Source organism: Gopherus evgoodei, chromosome 23 (assembly GCF_007399415.2).
Source record: "Gopherus evgoodei ecotype Sinaloan lineage chromosome 23, rGopEvg1_v1.p, whole genome shotgun sequence".
NCBI classification, from domain to species: Eukaryota; Metazoa; Chordata; order Testudines; family Testudinidae; genus Gopherus; species Gopherus evgoodei.
Window position 1 is genome coordinate 972004 of NC_044344.1, and position 25014 is coordinate 997017.

Sequence of the window (25014 nt, forward strand, 5' to 3'; positions counted from 1 at the left end):
CAGGAAGAATCAGTTTGGTTACAAGGTGCTCCAGCTGCTGTGATCACACACCACCATCCAGTCAGTGCTCCCTATTTGATCTGTTGTATTCACAACCACTGTACAGAGTCTCTAAAAAGCCTTTTACAAGGTCAGTCTGTCCTATGGAGAGGCAGGGCAAGGGCAGCACTTCATGCTGCAGCTGTGGGGCCAGAGCAGAAGCCGAGCTCCAAGGCTCCCTGCTGGCTAAGGCCCAGCAAGTACAAGCCTGAGGCCTGGTGCCCAGGAGAATGGCTTGTCACGAGGGTGCTGGTTTGTGGTTCTGGGGCAAAGAGGCACTGAGAACTCAGCCCATGTGCAGGGGGCAGCAGCCCTCTCACTGCAGTGGGGCTGGTGGCTCCTGGCGAGGAGTAAAGCACAGAGGTGAGTTGCCATAAAGGGGAGGGACAGTGTCAGCACATGCAGTTCCTATAACCCAGGCCCTGCCTTCAGCAAACATGACCCAGGGGCTAAGTGCTATGAGTCCAGGCAGAGGTAAGACCAGCCACGCCCCAGGTAGCCTGGGCCTGCATCCCACTTGCCCTTTGGGTGGAGAGGCCCTGGTGCTTTCTGGGAGTGTGTCTGAAGAGTGGGGAGGTGGGGTCAGTGAAGGGCTGGGACTCGGCTAAGCAGGAAGCATTTCTCAGCTGACACTGGGGGGGCTCTGAAGCAAGGCTCCCCATGGTGGTAGGGAGTTACCCTGCAAACCTATCTCCCTGCAGCCCATGCTGGGGAGCAGGTGAACCAGGCTGGATGCAGCCACCATCAGACTTCACGTGGGCCTGTGGGGGCCAATGCAGATCCTCCCCGGGGCTGTCAGACAAAGCCAGGAGTCTCCAGGCAGTGGGCACCTGCAGCAAACATCATGGGGCCCAGTGCCTGGCTCCGCAGGGACAAAGCTGGGAGGGGCACACAAGGGCAGGAGTCGCCATTCCCCACTGTGCCAGTGCTGTCTCCACACCCGGAGGAGGCCGTGGGGCAGGGCACTGCCTGGTCAGCTCACAGCAGGGCCTCTCACCACCCCTCCATGGCAGTTGGTGCATGGCTGAGGTAGTCCATGAAAATCGGTACTGGCAGGACGGTTACTGCAGAGAGAGAAAGAGAGAAGGGGGCACTCACCCTGAGGGGCCTATGGGCAGGAGCCAGCTGTGCACACACTCGGGCTCAGAGCCGCATGCCCGGCCCCCCAGGGGAACCCGGGCTGTATCACTTTGGGGTGTGCAGTGCCTCCATAGCACATACTCCACCACAACCTCTTCTGTGCCAGAGGGAGCATGGCACCCCTGGGGTTTGGTAGGATAGGACTCTACAGCCCAGGAAGCCCCCCAGCAGCCCTGCCCTCACCATTCGGCTGAGGTCTCCGGCGAACGTCACCCCTCTGCTCGGCCGCTGCTCCTGTGAGCCGGTACTGCTGCCACTCAGCGAGTTCCTGCGCATCATCCCTGCTGGGAGCCAAACGGGGTGAGAGGCCAGGGGGCCCTGAGCCTCCCCCCATGAAGCAGCCCCCCAGGTGCCTGCTGCACAGCCTGGCATGGTGCCCAGCTGGTATGTGGGGACATCTCCCCCACCATGGAACACGCAGGTTAATGCCACCTTCCCCAGGACAGAGACCTGAGGATCCTCCCTGCAGCCCAGGGCACGGCCCCCAGAGAGCTCCCCACAGCACATGCCCCTGGGCACTAAAGCCACATGGGAGTCCCAGGCAGAGAGAGCAAGGACAGTGGGGGGGGGGGGGATCAAGTGCCAGCAGGGAGCAGCCGAGGATGGCAGGGATGGGGGGCAGGTGCAAAAGGACAGTGGGGAGGAGGCTGGGGGGGTCAAGTGCCAGCAGGGAGCAGCTGAGGACAGCGGGGGGGCTCGGAGTTCAGGTGCCAGCAGGGAGCAGTGGGACAGGTACTTCCAGGCTGCGAGAGGATAGTGGGGTGTGTGTGTGCCAGGTGCTAGCGGGGAGCAGCTGAGGACAACGGGGGTGTGTGGGGGGAGTCAGGTGCCAGCGGGGAGCAGTGGGACAGGTACTTCCAGGCTGCGAGAGGACAGTGGGGTGCCTGTGTGCCAGGTGCCAGCGGGGAGCAGCTGAGGACAACGGGGGGAATGCGGGGGGAGTCAGGTGCCAGCGGGGAGCAGCTGAGGACAGCAGGGGTGCGTGTGTGCCAGGTGCCAGCGGGGAGCAGCTGAGAACAGCGGGGGGCTGCGTTTGTGCCAGGTGCCAGCGGGGAGCAGCTGAGGACAACGGGGGGAATGCGGGGGGAGTCAGGTGCCAGCGGGGAGCAGCTGAGGACAGCAGGGGTGCGTGTGTGCCAGGTGCCAGCGGGGAGCAGCTGAGAACAGCGGGGGGCTGTGTGTGTGCCAGGTGCCAGCGGGGAGCAGCTGAGAACAGCAGGGGGCTGTGTGTGTGCCAGGTGCCAACGGGGAGCAGCTGAGGACAGCGGTGGGGTGCGGGGGGAGTCAGGTGCCAGCGGGGAGCAGCTGAGGACAGCAGGGGTGCGTGTGTGCCAGGTGCCAGCAGGGAGCAGCTGAGAACAGCGGGGGGCTGCGTGTGTGCCAGGTGCCAGCGGGGAGCAGCTGAGGACAGCGGGGGGCTGCGTGTGTGCCAGGTGCCAGCAGGGAGCAGCTGAGGACAGCGGTGGGGTGCGGGGGGAGTCAGGTGCCAGCGGGGAGTAGCAGGCCGGGTACCTGTGGGCTGCGAGAGCTCCAGGCGCTGGAGGCTGTTGCGCCGGGACGGGTTGAAGCTGCCCTTGGAGAGGCGTCTCTGGCGGCTGGAGAGCATGGCAGCTGGGGAGACGATGCCCGGGGGGGCCTGCTTCCCCATCCGGAAGTACAGATCCTCAATCTCCCTCTTCTGCACAGCCTGCAGCGTCTGCACTTCAGAGAGGTGCCTGGGGATAGCAGGGCCGTCAGGGCAGGGCAGGGGCAGATGCCTGTTTCTAGCCCAGCTGCCCATAGGGAGGAGACTGGCAGGAAGCTGCCTTACCCCACCCCAGCACAGGCCAGCAGCCCGAGAGCTCCCTGGAGCCAGAGGCGCTTGCACAAGGCCCAGCTTGCTTCCCTGCTACCCCCCCAGCAGTGCAGCACGTGGGAAAGGCCGAGCCGGGTACCCCACTCACTTCTGGCGCAGGCTCTGCAGCTCCTCCCAGATCTCCTCGTCCTCGCTCTCCGTCTCGTCGCTGCTCAGGTAGGACGAGCTGCGCGCATAGCTCATCCACACCTGGCTCACCATGGCCTGCTGAGGGCTCTCAGCACTGCCCTCCCCAGGCCTCTCCTGGTCGCTCTCCGCCAGCGCCACCGGCGTCCCCTCCTCGGCCAGCAGCTCGTCGGGGTCCTGCACCGGGGTGTCAGGGACAGAGTCCGAGTCGGGGCTCGTGCTGCCCTCTGTGGCGGAGGAGCTGGGCACCAAGGGCTGAGAGAAGGCACCAGCCGCCCCCTCCCAGGGCTCCTGGCCGCTCTGCTCACTGTCACTCTGGCTCTGCTGCCCCAGAGTGCTGTTGGCTGGGTCCTTGGATGTGGTCACTTGGAATCTACCCAGAATCTGGGGCTTGGCTTCTGGGAACAAACGGGGAAGGGCAGGTTAGCAGGAGCCGGCCCAGCGTGCGCCAGGGCAGGTCCGAGCGCTGGGCGTGGCTCCCCATGCACTGGGGGGAGAGCTGGCACCAGGCACTCTGTGATGCCAGCCATGTTCCCACCCCGGGCAGGCTGCACCACAGCTCAACCAGCACCTTTACCTTCGTTGATGGGGGACAGCCGGGCCTTGGCTGGGCCAGGGGCGGGCGACTCTGAGACGATCAGGTGGCTGCTGGGTTTCGGGGAGCAGGGTGATACCTAGGAGAGAAGCCGGTAAGCCAGGTCAGGGAGCACCGAGCCGCTCCCTTGCAGGGTCCTGGCCCCCAGCAACATCCAGGGCCATCTAATCCCCAGCAGCAGATGGGCTGGGGATTGAGCTGCAGCTCCTTGGCTCAGGCCCAGGCCTCCGGATTAACAGGCTGCTCCAGGCCTCGCTTCGAGCCAGCAGCACCGCCCCAGCCCAGGGGCAGTGGCTCATCCCCTGAGTAACACCAGCCCCAGAGCTGATCTAAATGGTCCCAGCATCACCTGCCCCCTGGGGCCATTCCGCCAGCTCCGGCATGGCCTGCAGCTGGCCCCTTCCCACCAGCCCTACGCCAAGAGCCGGGGTCTGGCGCCACCAGGGTATGTCCTGGCTGTGCCCCCACATTCCTGGGGCCTTCTGGCAGTTGTTTGACCCACCTCACGCTGCAGCACCCATGCCCCTTCTGGGGGTGCTTACCAAACCACTATCCAGCGCCCCTGCAGCAGGAGCTCTCCCCGATGCCAGCGGACTCTCCCCGATGCCGCTTCTTCCCAGGCCCTGAGGGGGAAGAGCAGGGCCCCAGCCCCCTGTGACGCAGGTGCTGGTGGGCTCCTGGGTCCAACTGCAGTGTGGGGCTGGCTCCACCTGGCCCGCAGGGCCAGGGGAGGTGAAGTGTGCCGGCCCCAGGTACAGCGACTGCGGGCGAGGTATCAGTGCAGGGGCATGGGGCCCTCCCGGCGGGGGGGCAGCCAAGGAGACGGACGGCAGCAGCGTCTGGGCCATGCTCATCATTGCCAGGGAGAATATCTCAGCCAGCGAGAACAAGGGGGAGGTGGCAGGAGACCAGGGGGGCGCAGTGGGTGCAGTGCTGTTCATGGGTGGGCTCAGGGGGCCCAGGCCTCCCCTGGGTGGTGTGGTGGACAGCAGGGAGCCCCCAGCCTGGGGCCCGGGTCCGGCAGTCTGTGGGAAAGACTGGGATGTTGGCAGCGGGTACGGGGCCAGGCCAGGCACCGTCAAGGAGGAGGGCCTACTGCACGCAGCTGCACTGGGAGAACCTGCAGAGGAGAAAGGGATGAGCATGTCCTCACTCCAGGCTGGATGCTCCCCCTCCCTCCCATCTAGGGTCCCCACATCCCTGCCCCCACACCCCCCTGCAGCTAGCTGCTCCCTTGGAGGGGCCACAGCGTGGGCATTCCAGCTCGGCTGGGGGCCCTGGCCAGCCCTGGGGAAGGTGGGGAGGCTGGTGTCCGAGCTGGTACCTGGCGGTTCTGCTGGGAGCAGAGGCTGCAGCCCAACGGGCTGGGTCCCTGGCAGGGTGTCTGCGAGGCTGAAGAGGTCGTTTTCAGAGGGGGAGCCACTGAGCGAGGGCTGGACCAGAGCCAGCTCCGACTGGCCTGGGCTGCTGCAGCCCAGGTCTGGGACAGAGACAGGGAGTCAGTCCTGGCACCGCGCAGCCCTGACACCCCAAAGCAGCAGCCCTCCCCCTACTGGGGCCAACTTGTGCAGTTGCCGGGCAGGGGGTGGCGCAGGCCTCTCCCCGCATAGGCCAATGGCACCTCGCTACCACTGCCCGGGCTGCAGGCACCCAGCCGGCCACAGGAACCGCCCTTCACGGCAGCCATGCTTCCATCACAAGCCAGCGGACAGCACAGGGCCACCTGCCCAGCCCCCCAGAGAGGGGGTGTCGCAGGCCCAGGGCTGGGGCAGCCTATTGGAGTGGGGCAGGGGGTGGCAAGTACGTACCGCTGAGCAAGGACGAGGCCGAGATGGAGCGCGAGAGATCCTGCAGCTGCAGCTCCGCCTGCCAACGAGAGACAGGGCCTGTGATGGGCCAGGGCTGAGGCAGGATCTGGCCCACACCCCCACCCACCCCCTCACTGGGATGCCCAGCAGAGCCAGGGAAGCTGGAACATGCTCTCTGGAGCAATGCACAGACAGAGGGGGCGGAGGGGGGGCGCTCACCGAGAGTGAGGAGGCCACTCACTGGGCAGCTGGAGAATGAGGTGAGGTGCTCAATGGGGGCCACTCACAGAGGAGTGGGGAGGCGCTCACCTGGAGGCTCTCACCGGGGGACCAGGGGGAGGGCAAGTTGCTCACTGGGGTACAAGGAGGGGGCTGCTTAATGGGGAAACTCACCGGAAGGCCGTTGCTGGTGGCAGAGGGCGACAGGCTCTCAGGCTGCGGGCTGCCAGCCGCCCTGGTGGCACCATGCCCGTCCTTGCGCAGCAGGGTCTCCACGCGCTGGATGATGTCCTGGATTCGACGGATGAAGCTGTCCTGCTCCGACTGGAGGATGAACTCATTATTGACCTGTGGGGCCAGGCAAGTGGGTCAGTGCTGGGTGCGGGCCCCCCAAACCCTGCCGAGCCCAGCCAGGCCCTGCACTCACCATGACGGCCGCAATCTCCTCCGGGTTGTCCCCGTCCAGGTCGAACTTGAAGGTCACCATCTTGTTGTTGTAGGTCTGCAGCTGGCACTCCACCACCCGGTCGCTCTTATCCGAGATCTGCAGGGGAGGGGCAGCTCATAGGCAGCTGTGGAGACCCCCGTCACCCCCTGCCGGGAGCCAGGTGATGCACAGGGAGGGGCCAGCGGCTGCAGTACCAGGCCTGTGCCAGCCCCGCTTCTCAGCCTGTGCAGATGGGTGGCTTTGGGGGGCCCTTTTGCCCCCTCAATGGAAACATGAAGGGCTGATCGGCGCTTCCGTCCCCCGTGTCATTCCCTGTGAACTGCACGTCCACACACGGGCAGGAGAGCAGGACTCAGGGCGCTGGAGCAGCCGCCGTGGTGCCCCCATGGGGCCAGAGCCAGCTAGGAACCAGGGAGATCGGCCCAGGAGCAGTTGCTCCCCAGGCAACCCCATTCTCTGCCACCCTGACTTCCCCCCGACAGCTGCCGCCCCACACTCCCCATTCACAGTGAGCTTCCGCCCCCTCGGAGCCTGTGGACAAAGGCAGGGCAGGTGCTGGTGGCGCTTACGTTGGTGATGCGCAGCCTCGACCTGGCTCGGCGCCGCAGCAGCTTCCCTGAGGCCCGCTTGGCCGGCAGCTTAGCGTTCTGCTCGCTGGCCGAGAGCCCTTCGCAGCCATCGCTCAGGCCAGACGCCACATCCGACGCGTAGCTGTGGGGAGGCCCCAGCACAGGGGCAAGAGTTAATAATGGCCAATCCCACCTGCCCCAGCCCAGTATCCCCTGTAACCCGCCCAGATCCCCATCTCAGTGACCAGTCCCAGCCCCTTCCAGCCACCACCTTCCGGGGGGGCAATAGCTGACTCCCCCCACCAAGGGGCTGGGGGCACGGTGCTGACGGAGCAGGGCCCAGATGTACCTGTCCACTGGGGAAGAGAACTCGCTGGCCGGGGTAGATGGCAGGTGCTCCATGGGCGAGCTCACTGCGATGCTCTGCAGGGGAGAAGCCAGAGTGAGGGGGCATTGTGGCACCCCCAGCAGCCCCCCAAAGGGAAGCGACAGGTGCCCCTGTGGCAGTGTGAGGCCCCACTCACCACAGGGAAGCAGCTCTCTGACTGGGCAGCTGGTGGGCTGGAAGGGTCCCTGGTGGAGAAGGTGCTTGAGTGGCAGTGGGACAGGTCTGGCGAGTCCACGAACCCAGAGGAGCTCAGGTACCCGTCCGTCTCGCAGTCAGCTGGGGAGCAGAGAGCAGGGTGAGTGGCCAGCCCAGGGGCCCATCCCACCAAATCCTGGCTCCCAGCTGCCCACGGGGGAGAGCCAGGGCAGGCTCCCCTCGCAGGAGCTACCATTTCTCACCCCCCTTCCCCAGGAGAATGGGAGAGAAACAGAAGCAGCTGCCTCGAGCGATCGCTGCCAGGGTGTCACATTCCAACTCCCAGCAATGTCAGCCGCAGAGAGCTGCTCTCCCTGCACCCCAGGGAGACGCAGGCCAATGCCAGCGACCCACCCCCACCCCACCCCACGGTGCCCGCACACTGGCTACGTACAGGCGGTGGAGGAGTAGCTGGTGTGCCGATACAGGAAGTGCTGGTGCTGATCTGCCTCGGGCTCCTCGGGCTCCGGGAGGAAGGTGCCCCCAAAGACAGAGTCCCCGGAGCCAGGCGTGGCCGGTGAGACGGGGGGGTTGGCAGGCACCGGGGGGCACTTCAGCTCCTCCAGCAGGGGTTTCTCCTGCTCCTGGTGCCGCAGCTCATCCTGCGCCCGCTTCAACTTCTCCCGCTTGCGTTTGATGGTGACCACACGGTCCCGTACCGCCTTGGCCACCAGCTTGTAGTCCGCCTCACACACAAAGCCCAGGGTCACCTGCAGGAGGTGCGGGGGGGCGAGTCAGGCCCTGCCCCGGCAAAGCCTGGCAGAGCGATCTGGGCACCCAGGGAGGCAGTGCGCCAGGCACAGGCGAGGTCAGGGAGTGGGGCTTGGTTGTGCTCGGGCAGCCCAGGCAGAGGGTAAGATGGTCACTGCCCCAGAACGGACCCTGCCCCCTGCACAAGGCAGCAGTGCCTGCTACAGGCTGCAGCAAGCCAGCAGCACAGATCCCAGCGGCGAGTGGCTCCCCCGTGCCAGAGCTGCGGGCAGCGTGGGTACACGGAGGGGACCAGGCTGGCCCAGACCATTGTCTCCCCATCCCGGGCAGGGGCAGGGCTGCTCCCCCTTCCCCCCGCGGGCACCTACCATCTCCTGGGCCACCTCCTCGGCCACGTCCTTGTGCAGCTCGAAGAGGAACTCGAGGGCGTTGTTGTCCTTGTACTTGCCGTGCAGTTTCTTAGTGTCGTCCATGCGCAGCCAGAGCTTGAGGCCAGACTTGACCCCGTCGTCCTCCTCGGCCAGCTCCACGTGCACCCCCGTGTCCTCCTGGAAGAAGGAGTGCTCCAGCAGGTCCTGGATGGTGTACCTGGCGGACAGGCCAGGGTCAGCGCAGCCTGGGCACCCTGGGGGGCCGCTGCCCGGCCGAGGAGCCCACCCAGCACAACTGGCACCACGGGACAGAGCCGGGCACAAGGACTGAGCCAGCACCAGGGCACTAGCTCATCTGGAACCCAGGCCGCCAGCCCAACCCAGCCAGCCCCCTCCACCCCAGAGGCCTGCAGCCCCCCATCCCTGCCCCACCAAGCCCTGTGGCCCCACACTCCTGCCCTGCCACGCCCACCTCTCAGCCTTGTTCATGCGGATGCAGCCCTCAATGATTTCCTTCAGCTCGGGCACCTTCACCTTGTAGAAGCTGTTGGGTTTCATGCCCTGCAGGGAGACATCCCGACAGTCAGGCAGGTCTCAGGCCAGGCTGTGCCTGAGCAGCTGTGACACCCTCTGCAGCGCCGCGAGCAGCCGTCCCTGAACGTGCAGGGGGCCGGACTGAGGTGAGACTGGCTCTGTGAGCAAGTGACATCTGGAGCTGCCCTCTGGCTCCTGGGACCTGACTCCCAGTCCGCGCAAGTTGAGTGTGGAAGGGACCCCACAGGGAAGGGCCGGGAGGACAGAGACCCCGATTCAGGCAGGTGAGAGCCAGTGGCTCAGAGTGAGCGGAACAACCCAGCACCAGTTCCTGACGGGCCAGGCAGAGCCCAGTGCAGACCAGCTTCCCTGGCCATGCCCCCTCCCTGCCCTGGGCGAGGGGGCAGAGCAGTTCTGGGGGATGGGAGGTCATGGAGCAAACTGGCACCGCACTGGATCTGGCTCGCTCAGGGCCGTTAAGGCTGCGGGCTGGCTCAGGGCAGCAGAGCAGACCAGGTTCACAAACTGCTTCCTGGTTCCACTCCATTAACGCTGGAGGCTGCTGCTTCCCGGTCCCGGCACAACAGGGAGCAGCACGTGGACAGCCACACGGCCTCCGCCAGGCCGAAACCTGCTGCGGGGAGCAGAGCAGGGGGCAGCTGGGAGGCACAGCTATGGGGGAATGGGACCCGCCTGCAAGGGCATCCAGGGGAGCCCAGAGCGACTCCCCCTTCTGTCCCCAGCCAAGGGACCCAAGAGCTCAGCAGTGGCTAGCGGCTGGCCTGGCATGGAGCTGCTCCCAGAGCAGCATCAGGAAGGAGGGAGTGTCTCAGTTAAGGACCAGGCGGGGGTTGAGCGGCTCCGGGGGGGGAGGACGGGGGAGAGAGGGGTCCCTGAGCCTCCAGAGCGGCTCCGGCGGGGGAAGGGTTTCCCTGGCAGAGCAGTGCCAGTGGGGGGGAAGGGGGGTCCCCAGTCCCCCAGAGTGGCTCCCCTGGCAGAGGGCAGGGGGAGAAGGGTCCCCAGGCCCCCAGAGTGGCTCAGGCAGGGGAAGGGTTTCCCTGGCAGAGCGACACTGGCAGGGAGGGAGTGAGGAGGGTCTCCAGGCCCCCAGAGTGGCTCTAGTGGGGGAGAGGTTTCCCTAGCAGGGCAGTGCCAGCGGGGGGGGGGGGTCCCAGAGTGGCTCCGGCAGGGGAGTGGTTTCCCTGGGAGAGCGATGCTGGCGGGGGGGTCCCTGCATCGAGGCACAGACACAGCCACTCACTGAAGTGACCTTGCGGTAGATCTGGGCGGCGTTCTGGCACTCTGAGTAGGGGTACTCCGAGGTGGCCATCTCCAGCATGCACATGCCGAAGGCGTAGACATCCACCGCCTCGTCGTACTTCTCCTCGTACATCTCAGGGGCCATGAACTCCGGGGTGCCTGGGGGTGCAGGAGACACAACTCAGTGACAAGCTGCTCCTTGGGGCTGGCTAGCCACACCCTGCTGGCCTAGGGTGGGGGGCTGGCTGCAGGGGAGCCTGCGCTCCCTGACTCTCATCTCAGAAGAGCCAGGCTAGCGTTGGCCACCCCAGGGGTCCCATGGGGGAGGGCACCCTCCGGGACCGCGAGTGGCCCCTCAGCCAGGCCATCCCGGGGAACCCACCCGAGGGGCCCAGCTGCTCGCACACCCAGCGCCCCGGTACCTATGACGCTCTTGGCGAAGGAGGCCCGCTTGAGCGTGGCCAGGCCCAGGTCCCCGATCTTGACGGAGCCGGTGGGGCCCGTGATGAAGATGTTGTCGCACTTGAGGTCGCGATGGATGATGGGGGGCGAGCGCGTGTGCAGGAAGTGCAGCCCCTTGAGGATCTGCCGGCTCCAGCGCTGCAGGACCTTCAGTTTCATCTTCTTGAAGCGCTTCAGGTAGCTGCGAGGGCGACACGGGCGACATGAGGGGGCGACTCCAGCTGCTTCCCCTGGCCAGGTGCCACCCAAGTTGCACGGAGCTGGGCAGCAGGGTCCCGGCGCAGGCTGTGTGGAGACTCTTCTCACCCAGGCAGCACACACAGCGGGCTCCGGAGGAACGGGCGGCTCTGGAGTGCCAAGGGCCAAGCACAGGCCTAGGAACGGCGAGCAGCCGGAGCTGCCTGGTACAGTGCAGCACAGCGAGGTAAGGGCACCCGGGACGCACTGACAGCTGCTTCCTGAGCTGGCGGGTGACACGCTGTGCAGTGGGGGCTCACAGAGAGCCTGGCAGGCCCTGGGCTTTGCCCCAGCACCCCCACCAGTTCTCAGGCCCACCCCAGTATGCGGCAGCAGCCCAGGTTGGCTGAGAGGAGCTGTGAGCTCTGCCCGGATCCTGCCCAGGCCCCTTCATGCCAGGCAGGGGCGGCTTGGAATTCACCTGGCCCACATCCTGGCCAAGCTCACTGTGCCAGCAACCACAGCGGTCACATGCAGGCCAGACAGGCTCCCGCACAACCCACTAGGACCCTTGCCTCCTCTCCGCCTGCCACACAACCCCCACCCTGCCAGACCCCCCAGCTCCCTCCTCCACCACCCGCTAGGACCCTACCCTCTCTCCCCACAGGCCCCAGTGCCCCACTCCACCTGCCACACAACCCCCGCCCATCAGAACCTGGAGCCCGCCCCCCTGCCAGCCCAGCCCAGCCCCGCTCACGTTTTCAGGGTGCCCGAGGTCATGAGCTCAGTGACCAACACGATGCAGATCTGGCCCTTGATGGCTGACTTCCAGGAGTCATAGAAGCGGACAATATTGGGATGCTGCAGGCCCTTCAGCATCTCCACCTCCTCACTGAAGCGCTGCCGTTCAGCCTTCGACAGCTTCCGGGTCTGCAAGGAACCCACAGGAGAGGCATGAGTGGACACTGGGGGGGTGCCCTCTGGCACCGGGGCTGGTGGCACAATGGACCTGTCCTGGCCTGAGCCAGCCCCATAGCCCTGACACAGAGCCTCCCCCTCGCTCCCCCATAGCCCTGCCACAGAGCCCCTCAAAACAACCCAGCCACTGAGAGCCCCCATGCTCCCACCCAGAGATGGAGCTCCTATCCATCCTCATGGCTCCCTTTGCCAGCCACATACACGGCAGCAAGGCCATGCCAAGCTCCCAGTACAGAGCCCAGACTGGCTGGTGGGCACCGGTGCCACGCACAGACAGCAGCCCCATGACCACTGCCGGCGCTGCCCAGGGCAGCAGGATTACTCATGTAGGAGAGATGAGTGGAGCCAGGCACCACAGTACCAGCAAGGCCACGCAGAGCATCCCCCCCACGCCCTGGAGCCAGCACAGGGCCGGGGAGCTGGCAGCCGCTAATCGTGCCGGCTGGACGCGCTGTGCAGCCCAGCTGCCAGACTCCCCCAGAATGCCCTGGCCCGGCTTATCAGCACCAGAGACGGCCTGTATCTGGGTCAGGATGGACATAGAGTGTCGGGGGAGGGCAGGGCAGGCCTGGCAGCGCCCAGGGCTGCGGGCACAAGAAAAGAAATTCACTCACCTCCCAGCCCCCAAGAGCAAGCAGGGACAGCAGGACCCTTTGCCCAGCAAACAGCCGGGCTCTGCACAGAGAGAGCCGGGGCCAAACCAAACCCCCCACGTGCCAGCTCCCCGAAGGGAAGGACGTGTCTCCCCTGCCCCTTCCAGGGAGCAGAGGGGCCCGACAGGGACAGGGCAGGGGTGAGACTTTTTGGCTTACTAGGGATTTGCTGCTCCCCCGTTAAGCCACTTGCTGGACACGGGGAGGGGGCTGAGCCAGCATTTCAGCAGCTGGCCTGGCAGGGGCACGGGGCCCATGCAGCACGCTGGGGTGTTAGTGAGACACATGCCACCCCCAGCACTCAGATTCTCCAGTGAGGACGCAGATCATTGGCTGATGAGGCAGTGTGGGGCCCCTCTCCCTCCTGCGCCCAGTGGGCCCACCCAGAGGAGGCTGCCTGCTCACACAGCCCTGGGCATGCACCCACATGGACTTGGAGTGACACAGACAAAGCCACCAGTGTCTGCACCTCCTGCTGCAGCTGTGGGCCATGCAGGGCCGGAGATCAGCACCACCTTTTGATTAAAACCTTTATCCAAGGGGGAGGGGCAACCCCAACTCCTCTCCAGCAGCCCACCCAGCCTGCCTTTGTGCCCCCAGCTCAGGGCACGCGCCTCGTTCGCGTGGGGGCTCGTTTCCGCTGGAGATTCCGCGCCAGCACAGCACTCCTGGGGCCAGCCCCTGCACAAGGGGGGGCCCAAGGCCTGGTGACCTCCAGGTGCTAACCACCCCCACACCCCACGGCTCAGCAGGGCCCCGGTAGTTAGGTCTCAATTCACGGCCCAGGGAACTTGTGACAAGAGACAGGAGGGAGTGCTCAGCGCCCCAGCACAGCTCCTGCCAGCCAATGCCCCGGCCAAGAGAACTTGTGCACCACAGGGCATAGCCCCCCATCCAACACGGCCCCTCGGGCCAGCCTTGCACCCCTACACAAGGAATAACAACTCCTGCTGCCTCACTCTGCTGCTTCCTAAGAGAGCAGGCGGGCGGCTAGCAAGTGCAGACACAGGGCACTTTTATGGCAGGGGGCCACGCAAGCATCAATGCCGCCTTTGTTGGCAGCACCGGTGCGCCAGGCTCTGGACCCGGTTTTTCCATGTTCCTCCTGCTCAAGTTAATTCAAGTGGAAGCAGAAGTTGAGCTTTGACAGAAGCTTAAAGCACCGTGACTAGGAGCCCAGACCCAAGGTCAGCAGGGAGGACACTGGCACCTGCTCCCTGGGTCTCAGCCCGGCAGCTCCATCCCCTCACCAGGTCTGCTGACGACAGCCAGGACAGCTTCCCTGCTGCCCACAGGCTCTGCTGGGACAGCACAGGCCAGGCAGACTCCTTGGGGGCTGCCCCCCATGACTCCTGCTCAGCACACACAGGGGGCTGGGGACTCTCCCAGGAGCAGTGGGGCACAGATGCCCTGGCTCCTGCCAGCTGTCTTGAGAGGCCAGGGGACTCAGGGCATGGAAAGAGCCACCCCCTGGGACATCTGTCCAAAGGAAACTGATCCGCTGCAGCCCAGGACTTCCAAAACATGATGCAATGTAAAAACAGCCACCTGAATCTGGGGCCGCCCCCTTCCTCCACCCCCTCTCTCACTGCCTCCCCCCTGCTCCAGCCCCTACCCCACAGCTCTCCCTGCATGTTGTCCAGGCTTTGGAGTCCCTATGCATTCCTGTCATGTGCTCCACAAACCAAACCCTCCCCAGGACCCGTGCCTGGCCGCTGGCATGCTGGTAACTGTGCCCAAGGCCCTGGAGTCGCTGCCCTGCTCCCACCCTCGCAGAAGCCAGCAATGTCTGGAGAAACTGGGAAACTGGCACAAGTAGGAGTCTGTGGAGGGCTGATCCCCCTGCCCCAGCGCCAGACACTGCCCAGCCTGTGGCACCCTCTCCCTAGACAGGGGCCAGAGCTCCTGTTCCCCCACCCGCAGGGCGCTACGGGGCCACTGCTCTCTCCTTGGCCAGGCAAACTGGGCCCTGGCCAGTGATAATACTGGGGAGCCAGGCCTGGCATGGAGGCGAGATACGCCAGCAGCTGCTGCAAGACCTGTTTGCCTTGGTGTATGTTTAAGGCAGGCACACGAAATGACATGAGCCTGGAGCAGCAACAGCTGACTCCACCCATGACCCCCAATAGATTCCCGGCCTGCACTCGAAATGCTGAATGTGCCGCACAGGTGGCGTTTCCTGGCAGGGCCCTGCCTGCTGGGAGTGAGAAGGGCAGGGCCAGGTGAGCAGGAACACTGCTCCTCGGGGGCTGCAGCCCTACATCCTCCAGCAAACACCCCCCTCTGCCCCTCTCTAATGAGAGCAGGGCCCATGGGAAACTGACACAAGTAGGAGCCTGTGTAGGGTTGACCCCCCCGCCCCAGTGTCAGGCAGCGAGCAGGGAGAGCGCAGGGAGGATCCGGCTGGGACAGACTCTCCACATCCCTGCACTGACAGCCAAAGAAACCAACGGCTCGCGGCTGCCGCGTTCCTGAACACTGGAAGCTGCTGGCTCCAGGGATCTGTGTGCTCAGCCCCTTGGCTCGCAGGAGCCATAAATCAGCCCGGGGATCTTTCGTAATGTTTTTGTTGCATCATAACTGGCCCCGTGGCTGGGTTGCAGCTGCCCAGCACCCCACATGGGGCCGTGCACAATCCCCTTCTTTCAAACCCATGTTCAGGGCCATGGCCCAGCCCAGAACAGGGAACCCGCTGAGACCAATGAATGGCACCTTTTAGATCCAGGGCAAGTGAACTGATCTCCAAGCCCCCACCTCTGCTCCTCTGCCAGTCCTGACCCATAGCAGCCCTTGCTAGTACAGCCAAGGCCAGGAGGACCACCAGCTCCGTCAATGACCCCCAGTACTGCAGCCACCCCCCATTCCAGCCTTGGCTTCTCTCGAACAAGTGCTCCCAAACTGAAACAGCAACAAATACATCCAGTGGCATCAACTTGAGACCCAGCAAACTTTTCAGGGACCAGCTGAGCCTCAGTTAATTACAAACAGCAGCTGGAAAAACTTGGTCCTTCAGCACTTGGGGAGTTGCCTGAGAGCATCCCAGCCCCAGATAGTCCCCAGGCAGCTCCCCACCGCCAGTTTCCAGACCAGAGGCAGGAGGGGAGGGGTCTTCTGAGGAAAGGTGGCTGGCCTGGGCTCCTAGAAGCCACATGTCTCCCCAGCTGCTCATGACGAACCAGATTCAGGAACTCTGGAATCTGTTCCCCAAGCCTGCGAGCTGCTGCTGAGAGAACAGGGAAGAGCCCAAGGCTGCCCCTCACCCCCAGAGGCTCCCCCAGATGGAGTGCTAGAATGCAAGGGGGGATCACACCACCCCCAGAGCTGCGAGGGCACAGCCTGCCCTCCAGTCCTGTGCCCCCCATGCCCGGAGGGCAATAACCAGGCTGGCACATGCTGCTTAGCGTTCTTGATACATTACCATTGAGATATGGGGGCTACGACTGGGCGAGAGAGGGGCGATGAGCCAGGATGCCTGGGTTCTGTCCTGGCACCCTTTCGGAAGCACTATGTTTGGTGAAAGTTCACCTTGTGGGCCAGGTGCCCCAGCAGCTCCACAAAGGCCAAGATGGCCTGTGCCCAACAAACAAGGCCAGGAGGGCGCTGCCATGCCAGCAGCAACCCCTGCCCACACCCTGGCTCCACTCACCGAGAAGGGCCACTAAGGAATCCACTCAGCAAACGCAGGGCCGGGCAGTGCACCCCCCAGCTCCAGCAGCCTTGCTCAGCCCGGAGGGCAGGGACACAATGTACCTCGATAATAGCCACCTTGTGCACAGCAGTATGATGCTCTGGGTTACAGAGGCCAGAGCTGCCTAACAAGCTGGGATGGAAGGCCCCCCCCCCCCCCCCCCCCGCTTGCCAAGGCAGGGCTGGCCTCCTCTGGGTGAGGCTGAACCAGCAGTTCAGCAACCCAGAGCCACCAAGTCCCAAGTGCCAGAGCTGGCCGGGCTCTCACTGCTAGATTTCGCTGCCAGCCCGGGCACCCTGCTGCTCTCATTGGCCCCTGCCAAGGTGGAGCTGGGGGAGGCGGTGTGGTATTTTTACACGTTTTTTCCTCTCCGAAGGTGTTTATGAGGCTCTGGCTACAGACCCAGCTCTGTGATGCCCCAGGCAGCAGAGCTGAGCAGCAGCCTCTGAAAGCCCCATTGTGCAGAGCCCAGCATCCTGGAGAGGGGACCAATTTACATAATTATGGTGCATTTATAGCTAAAAGCCTCTGCAGGCCACCATAGCGAGTGCAGCCTGGCCCTGAAATAGCACCCAGCCATAAATCCCAGCCTGGGACAGCCCCACAGACCTCTCCAGCTGGAGACAGCTTGCTGCTGCCCCAGAGAAGCAGCAACCCCATAAAAAGCGTGGCTGGCACAGAGCTGCCGCCTGGAGCAGAGATCAGCACCAGCCTCTACGGAGCCTCCCGGTTTGCTGTCGCCTCCTCCCAGGCTGGGAGCAGAGGCCCAGCCTCCATGTGTACAGCGATTCTGTGTACCTACAGCATGCCCCTCACATCCCACAGGAGCCTGAAAACAATTCAGCTCTTCCATTCACTTCCTGACCGGCGCCCACGGTCAGAGCACCCCTGGGTGCAAGGAGCCGAACCCTCCCACGGCTGCTCAGCTAGTGGGGTTCAGGGGGCAGATCGTTTTCCTAAGTTCCATGAAGCTCAACAGCCCCCCCGGAAACCAGCCCCAACATGTACCAGGAACCACCAGGCCTGGAACAAGCGGTTTCCAGATCAGTCTATTGGGGGCACAAACCCACCAACCCAACCACAGCCAGGAGGTAAGGGGCCCCCAGCGCAGCACCACAGCCGCTTCATCAACAGGCAGCCAAGAAGCAGCACCTGGCATCTTCTTACACACCCAGCCCTGCCCTGAGGGTCAGGCAAGCCTGTACTGACAGCCCTGCTAGCGCCAAGACGTCAGTGGAGGTCTGTCGCCCAGGAGAGGGAATGGTACTGTCTGGACCGGGGCGTTCCCACAGAACAACAAGTGTGAGAAACTGCAAGGGCCCCCAGCGGTGCCCACATCACGCCGCGTAACCGGGGAGTACAGGATCTCTTGTGCCAGCAGTGACCAGAGCTCGCCTCGTCCCACAGCACCTGGGCAGCACTGTCCCAGCATGCGCCAATCTGAGGCACAAAACAGGAGCCCTGCCTGGGCAGCCAGCGCACAGCCTGGAGCCAGAGGGGTCTCCCCCACTGCATTGCTACCCATGGGGAAGCTGGCTCAGGGCTCTGCCACCCAGAAGCGACACAGACTCACACCCAGAATGGCGGGGGGGGGGGGAAACGGGCACTGTCCTGGGGCCAGTGGAGCAGTAGCCAGAGGAGATGTTACGCACCTGCCCTGAACCTAAGGGCCACTAGGACAGCCTGGAGCTGCGTTCCCAGCAGGGCATGTGGGCGCAGAGCCCCTGGCCCCCCCTCCCTGGGGTACAACGCGACCCCCAGCAGTCCAGGGCTAGTACAGAGAGGCCTGTAAGCACAAGATACTCTCCCTTCCAGCCCAGGCCAGGCCAGGCCAGGCCCCCCCGGCCTCTGACCACAAGCCCCAGGAGCAAGAATGGCTGTCCTGCCAGTGTCTGGGATGCGCCCAGCACATAGGGGCACTACCACAGACATTGTAGAACAGCAACCCCAGATGCCCCTGCCCCCTTGAAGGGCTCACATCCACCTGGGGGGGCCCCGTTTGGGTTCACCAGCCCCCCTTCCTCAGCTCTGCTCCGCCCACAGCAGCGTGGGCTCTGGGGAAGGGACAAGCACTCGGTGCATAAGGAGAGAGCGTGCAGACACACCCTGGCCAGTTCAGGCAACTCCAGCTCTTGGCTCCATGCCACTGCCCACGGCAGGGGGGAGAGTCGGGTCCTGCAGGAAACTGCTCATGATAAACAAATATTTACCAGTTGGGCCCACTTTGGGCCTCTGGTTTCCCCAGCCCCTCCCAGCATCCCCCAGGCATCTGTCAATAAAAACACTGCTTTAAACCTAACTTCAGAAACCAGAAATGGGTCAGGCCAAGACTATTATGTGTGGGGAGCCCAGGGCTGGGGTAGCAGGGGGCTCTGGTAGAGCTGGGGGGGCGGAATCCAGGGCTGGGGTAGCAGGGGGCTCTGGGCCAGGACTGAGGGGCACTGGCAGAGCTGGGGGAAGGGAGGGAACAGGGGCTGGGGGAGCAGGGGGCTCTGGGCCAGGACTGAGGGGCACCAGCAGAGCTGCTGTGTGAGAAGCTAAGGACTGGAATAGCGGGTCAGGGCTGAGGTCAAGTGACCGTTTATATTTTAAAGGCAATAAATGACAACTGTGTGACAAATGCAGGACAAAGCTATTTCTGAAAGGGCACAACCACAACCACTTTTATTTGTGGTACGAACTCCTATATTTGTACCACAGCGGCTGATTCTCTGCAGGATTAGGGCTCAAAAACAGGCTTGTTAAATCTGCTCACATGCTCCTTGGCTCCGCATGGCACAGGGGGCTTGGGACAAGAGATGCTGAATGAGGAAATCCTAACCGAGGGGCACTGGTAGAGCTCTCTGGCGCCTGGGGGGGGGAGGCGTTGAGGTAGCAGGGGGGCCGTGGGTTGGGGCTGAGGGGCACTGGTAGGACTCTCAGGAGCAGTAGCAGGGAGGGTTGTTGGTCGGGGCTGAAGGGCACTGGTACAGCTCTCGGGGAGGGGGAAGGTAGCAGGGGGCCATGAGTCAGGGCTGAGGGGCACTGGTAGGACTCTCGGGGGGAGGGGTGGTAGCAGGGGGCCTGTGGGTTGGGGCTGAGGGGCACTGGCAGGACTCTCGGGGGGAGGGGTGGTAGCATGGGGCCTGTGGGTTGGGGCTGAGGGGCACTGGTAGGACTTTCCGGGGGAGGTAGCAGGGGGTCCGTGGGTCAGGGCTGAGGAGCACTGGCAGGACTCTCGGGGAGGTAGCAGGGGGGCCGTGGGTCAGGGCTGAGGGGCACTGGCAGAGCTCTCGGGGGGTGGTGGTAGCAGGGGGCCTGTGGGTCGGGGCTGAGGGGCACTGGTAGGACTTTCCGGGGGAGGTAGCAAGGGGTCCGTGGGTCAGGGCTGAGGAGCACTGGCAGGACTCTCGGGGAGGTAGCAGGGGGTCTGTGGGTCGGGGCTGAGGGGCACTGGCAGAGCTCTCGGGGGGTGGTGGTAGCAGGGGGGCTGTGGGTCGGGGCTGAGGGGCACTGGTAGGACTTTCCGGGGGGGGTAGCAGGGGGTCCGTGGGTCAGGGCTGAGGGGCACTGGCAGGACTCTCGGGGGGTGGTGGTAGCAGGGGGGCCGTGGGTCAGGGCTGAGGGGCACTGGCAGGACTCTCAGGGGTGGTGGTAGCAGGGGGGCCGTGGGTCAGGGCTGAGGGGCACTGGCAGGACTCTCGGGGGAGGGTAGCAGGGGGGCCGTGGGTCAGGGCTGAGGGGCACTGGCAGGACTCTCGGGGGGTGGTGGTAGCAGGGGGGCCGTGGGTCAGGGCTGAGGGGCACTGGCAGGACTCTCAGGGGATGGTAGCAGGGGGACCGTGGGTTGGCGCTGAGGGGCACTGGCAGAGCTCTCGGGGGGTGGTGGTAGCAGGGGGGCCGTGGGTTGGGGCTGAGGGGCACTGGCAGAGATCTTGGGGGGGCAGATCAGGATAGAGGGGCATCAGCAGAGCTGGAAGAGGCAGCCGAGCGAGGGCTGGCACAGAAACTCGGACCGGGCGACAGGGGATGGACCGCTCAGTGACCATCTGTTCTCGTCATTCCCTCTGCAGCACCTGGCGCTGCCGGCAGAGAGGACGCTGGGCTAGACGGACCCTTGCTCTGACCCAGCCTGGCTGTTCTTGGGCTTTCCTGGGACTCAAGGGGCAGCAGAACTTTGTTTCCAACGGTCCCTGCCTCCTCCCAGGAAGGTGCAGCCTGCTGGCCCACCAGAGCCCACACAGAGCCACTGGGACTGGTCAGCACTGATGCCTGCAGACAGGCCCCCCAAAACAGCAATCAGCATCACTTTATGAGCACACCAGAAAGCCGTCTGGCACCATCCCCACCACAGCCTGCCTGGCCAAGCCAAACACTGCCAGACACAAACAGCCCCCTCCCCCCGCCCCACCAGGGCTGCAGGACGTCTACTGGGTACCTCAGATCCAGCCTCGCAAATGGCACGTGCTCTCAGCCTGACGGACGCCCTCTGATGTGGCCTGTGGAGAGAGACTTGGGATCCGCCTGGCAACTCAGTCTGGAGCAGCAACCCTAAGGCAGGGTTGAGAACCAACCTGAGGCTAAGAAAGGTGGCCAGACGCCCCCCAGGCTGCGCTAGCTGCAAGCGGGCCAGGGATGCACATGCCTGGCACGGCCCAAACACAGGATACAGCACACGACAAACCCACAGAGGCACCCAAATATTACACACACAGGAAAAGCCAGGCACCGTGGGGCTGACCGCGGAGAGCGTGACTGTGACCTCAATGCCTGACCCCGGGAAGCGTCACCACTAATACCAAGGGGCATCCGATTTGTGTGCGAGGTGAGAAGCTTTGGGAGAAAACTCCGGGACACAGAGCAAAGCTCCTGGGCAGACACGAAGGTCCAGCCTGCTGCTCAGGGCACAATGCCCCTTCCTCACAGAACCACCCGCTGCCATGCAGGAGTCCCTCCACCCACCCGGAGATGCAGCCATCAACACACACAGCGACACCCCATGCTGCTTTTAGGGGCAGGAGACAAACTAGCAAGACACGTTTTTCTGTGTAAACAAGGACTTGGAACTCGCAGCGGCACCAGCCGGCCCAAGGACGAGGGTGATCAGAGATTTTGGACTGCAGCTGAAGCCCATCCCAAGGGGTTGTATGGAGAGGTGGGGTCCTCCAGAAGGGATAGTCCCCATACAGCCCTGCTACTGGTTGCAGCAGGAAGGAGTATGGGGGCTAGAGAAACCAGCCCCCTCTCAGCAGAGGGAGGCTGGGGTTGGAGGAGGAAGGGATGGGACAGCTGGCAGGAGACCAGAAAGCGCCAGGTCCGGGTGTGTTAAAGCAGCTCCTGCATCCAGCCCCTAAGGGCACCATAGAGCTTCTGGCAGCATCACACAAACGGGCCATGGGGGCCCACCAATAAATTTCTGTTGATTTAGCCACTTGCACCACACTAGCCTCTGTCAGGAAAACCTGAGAGGAATCATAGCCCCCATTTACACTCCAGAGGCACCTCCAACACCTGCCAGCAGTGCCCTGAAACCAGAACCTGAAGGGGCCAGTTGTGCAGAACACGGCACAGAACTGGCAATGGGGGCGAGGCTGGCGTTTGAAGCAGCCCCTCTGACGGGCGGGGCAGCGCGTGCAGAAAAGGAAGCCCAGAGCCTGGCACTTAACCTGTACCTTGGCACCGAAGGCCTGATACACAACTACAAGATCTATGGGGCAGGGATTGGCATGCATGGCACTATCATGCTGCAGGCGCTGCCATCACCAAGTGATGAGAATGAGCCATGTAGGAAGCTGCAACTGATGCAGAACTGAGCTGTGAGGAGCCCAGAGCAGCTGGGCAGCAAGATGCTGGGAGCATTTCACACCAGGGCCCAACATGCCAAAAGCTGGGAATGGGCGGCAGGGGATGGATCATTTGACGATTCTCTGTTCTGCTCACTCCCTCTGGGGCACCTGGCATTGGCCGCTGTCGGAAGACAGGACACTGGGCTAGATGGACCTTTGGTCTGACCCAGTCTGGCCATTCTTATGGCAGATCTAGCACAGCACCAAGATGCCAGCACATGGGCACTACGGATCTGAGCCATGCCTGAGGGTGGGCAAGGGCACGCGCTGCTTGGTTGCTGCAGTCCAGCTGCAGAAATGGCACTAATGGGAATAGCCATGAATTACGGTAATTCAGTATCTGTGGCTGCTGCTGCTGCCAGCTCTCCTACATAAGAGAAATCACAGGTCCAGCGTGCCAGACGCCGGAGGCCATTACTAATAGAAAGGAGAGATCTGGGGCTGCAGGAGCCAGAGATAATGGAGAAATGAACAGATGTGGCCCCAATCCCTCCACACCTTCTCGGAGCTCCTTCTGTCCCAGTCTGCTGCAGTATCACACGTATGTCTGGGGAGTGGGAGGCCAAGCAATAAGAAAGAGGCTGAAGCTAAAGCCAAATGAGGGGACAGGGACCTGGGGGAAGCATCCCACACATGCCCCCACCTAAAGTCTGAGATGTGTCTTGAACCCAGTTTTGGGGTCCAGGAGAGCCCAGTCTGACCCACGGCTCAGTCCCAGGACCGTCAAAGGGACACTTAGGTCAGGACCAAGTGCTGGCCAGTCCCAAACGCCAGACTTTCCTAAACCCCTCTGGTGAAAGGAGCCACTGACCTGGCACCTGCAGAAAAGCTGGCCCAGCTGAATGGCCTGTCCTATCCCTACCAACACCACAGGCAGAGCCAAAACACTGAGCCAGGGCCCAGGCTCATCCTGCTGGTCAAGCTCAGGAGACCTCAGTCCCTCCTCACTCCAACCTGCCTAGCTCAGCAATCCAAGGCCAGGGGCTGGGGAAACTCCCACACAGCCCTCACCTTCGACCCACCCCCTGGGGCCTGAGTGCCAAGGGGCAGCATCTGATTAACCTGAAGTAGAGCCCCACTGATCTGGGAATCTTGGGGGAGCAGGGGACATCCCCAGAGTGGAGCAGCCAAGCAGGGGCTTGGTACGCTGGGTGCTTAACAGGGCCCTTGCAGCCTGTTGGCCCGGCTGGACAGACTGAGGTGCCCCAGGCCTGCAGTCGCTGTGACCCTGTGCTGGGGAGCTGCTCCACTAGCCCCGGAAGCGTAGTGGAAGGATCCCGAACAGATTGCTCAAGTTTGACAGACATCAGGGTCCAACCAGCTGACAGCAGGGCAGCTCCTCACTCTCAGGGCACCCTGGGCTCCTGACCCTGCAGAACATTACAGGGCTCAGCCAAGACCTCCTCCTCCAAAGGACTGCACCTTGCCCAGCCAGCCACCTCCGGGAGCCGTGACCCCCAGTCCAAGCCAAGTGCCGACCCCGCTAAGAACTCAGGAGGCCCCATTCTCCCCCACCTCTGGCACAGGCAAGTGCTGCAGGGCAGCCAGGTGCCAAAGGACTGGGGGCTCCTGGCTCTGCAGCACCCCACACTCCCACAGGCTGTGCAGCAAAGTGAGCCCTGGAGAGCAGCCGGCCCGGGGACCCACCTGAGGGCGTAGGCGCTGGAACCGGGGGTGCTGTCCATCATGTCCAGGGTTTTCACTTCGGTTCAGCGGCTCTCCGCTCCCCCACGCCCCTGCCTGAGGGCGCCTGCCCCGGAGAAAAGGCCCCCGCCCCGGCGTTGAGGGCTCCCGGCCCGGGGCCCGCACCCACCTGCAGCTCGCACCAGGCCACCTCCACGGTGGTCTCGGTGTCCAGCCCTTTGTACACTGTCTTGAAGGAGCCGCGGCCGATCTCGATGCCGAACTTGAGGAACCGGCCGTCCGGGGAAGTGGCCACGGCGCGGGTCTCGACCTCCTCGTTCTCCTCCTGCGCCCGGCGGCTCTCGTCCGGGGGGGCGCCGCGCGGGGAGACCTGGCCGGGGGGCGGCGGCGAGGACGTCTGGCCGCCGCTCTCGCTGCCCGAGCCGGAGCGCGCCGCGGGCTCTGCGCCTTGGAGAGCCCGGGGGTCCCCGCGCGCCTCCTGCGCCCCGGCCGGGCCGGACCCCGGGGGCCCCTCGTAGCCCAGCCGCTCCAGCTCGGCCGAGCTCCGCCGGTTGAACCTGTAGGAGCCGCGGCGGCTCTCGCGCCCCCGGCTGCGGAGCGGGGCTGCCCGGCCGGGGGTCCCCGGCTCCAGGGCGATGCCGCAGCCGGACAGATCCACCTCGGTCTGGGACATGGCTCCGGCCGCGGGGGGCCCGGCCACGTGGAGCATCAGCATGGGGGGGCGGGGGGTCCGCGCCCGGGGCCAGGCGGGCTCCTCGCTTCGCACCTGGAGGCGCAGCAGCCACCGAGCCCGCACTGGGAGCCGCTGTGCAGTGCCGGCCCTCAGCAGCCCGGAGCCGAGCTCCGCCCGCCTGGCGCCTCCCCCTCCCCGGGCGCGGCGCACGCCCCCGGCCCGCCCCCGCCGGCAGGAGAGCGGGGTGAGCAGCAGGCTCGGCGCCTGCCCGGGCAGCTCCTCCCGAGCCAGCCGGACTGGGGGCAAGGCCCGCCCAGGGCTCCACACTCACCCCCCAGCTCTGCTCCGGACCATCAGGAGGATGCAGGTGTTGGTGAGCCTGGGACTGTTCAGAGCCTCCCCCCACCCTGTCCGGAGGGGCAGCTCCGGGAGCAACCCTACAATAACAGTGTCACCGAGCCAGAACAAGCAGCCTGTGCAGCCCAAGGAGGAGCCTGGCCGGCCAGCCTGACCCTGTGCGCCCCGCTCCAGTGCTGACACCCACCCACTTAGCCTGCTGTTCCAGGCCACGCGATGGGTGCTGCCTCTGCATGGCCTCAGCTGCCCCTTGTCCCCGGCCTTCTGTCCAGACCCGCACGGGGGCAGGGCCTGCCTTT

At 64.4% G+C, this 25014-nt stretch overlaps 1 protein-coding gene and 1 long non-coding RNA gene across 6 annotated transcripts; one reads left to right on the forward strand and one right to left on the reverse strand.

Moving 5' to 3' along the window:
• Positions 1 to 68: 68 nt before the first annotated feature.
• On the reverse strand, positions 69 to 24475 carry WNK4 (WNK lysine deficient protein kinase 4). Of its 4 annotated transcripts, none has more exons than XM_030541138.1 (20): positions 23855 to 24475; positions 11655 to 11827; positions 10681 to 10901; positions 10260 to 10417; positions 8937 to 9025; positions 8462 to 8681; positions 7777 to 8092; positions 7324 to 7463; positions 7149 to 7222; positions 6800 to 6941; positions 6210 to 6326; positions 5957 to 6130; positions 5564 to 5621; positions 5080 to 5235; positions 4298 to 4875; positions 3738 to 3834; positions 3123 to 3558; positions 2692 to 2894; positions 1363 to 1463; positions 69 to 1103 (listed from the first exon to the last, which is right to left on the reverse strand). In XM_030541138.1, exons 1-20 carry the CDS (start codon positions 24398 to 24400, stop codon positions 1101 to 1103), a joined length of 4002 nt encoding a protein of 1333 aa, XP_030396998.1. In that variant the 5' UTR covers positions 24401 to 24475; the 3' UTR covers positions 69 to 1100. The 4 variants fall into 4 exon arrangements, with proteins under 4 accessions (XP_030396998.1, XP_030397000.1, XP_030397002.1 ...); XM_030541140.1 differs by having other exon boundaries at positions 10269 to 10417; positions 23855 to 23937; XM_030541142.1 differs by lacking the exon at positions 5080 to 5235 and having other exon boundaries at positions 23855 to 23937.
• LOC115638971 lies at positions 1470 to 2685 on the forward strand. 2 transcript variants are annotated; one of them, XR_003997548.1, is made up of 3 exons: positions 1470 to 2221; positions 2273 to 2368; positions 2418 to 2685. It is a non-coding gene; the product is annotated as an uncharacterized LOC115638971 (long non-coding RNA). The 2 variants fall into 2 exon arrangements; XR_003997549.1 differs by having other exon boundaries at positions 1470 to 2074; positions 2222 to 2368.
• Positions 24476 to 25014: the final 539 nt, after the last annotated feature.

What these genes read in the sequence shown, in the direction of transcription:
- WNK4 (XM_030541138.1), bottom strand. Translation starts at nt 24,400, where the DNA reads ATGCTGATGCTCCACGTGGCCGGGCCCCCCGCGGCCGGAGCCATGTCC. An exon ending in TTCTCTTCCCCAGTGGACAG is followed by an intron (nt 6,942 to 7,148) that starts GTACATCTGGGC and finishes GCCTCCCCACAG; the next exon opens with CTACGCGTCGGATGTGGCGT. An exon ending in GCTGTCCCCCATCAACGAAG is followed by an intron (nt 3,559 to 3,737) that starts GTAAAGGTGCTG and finishes GTTTGTTCCCAG; the next exon opens with AAGCCAAGCCCCAGATTCTG.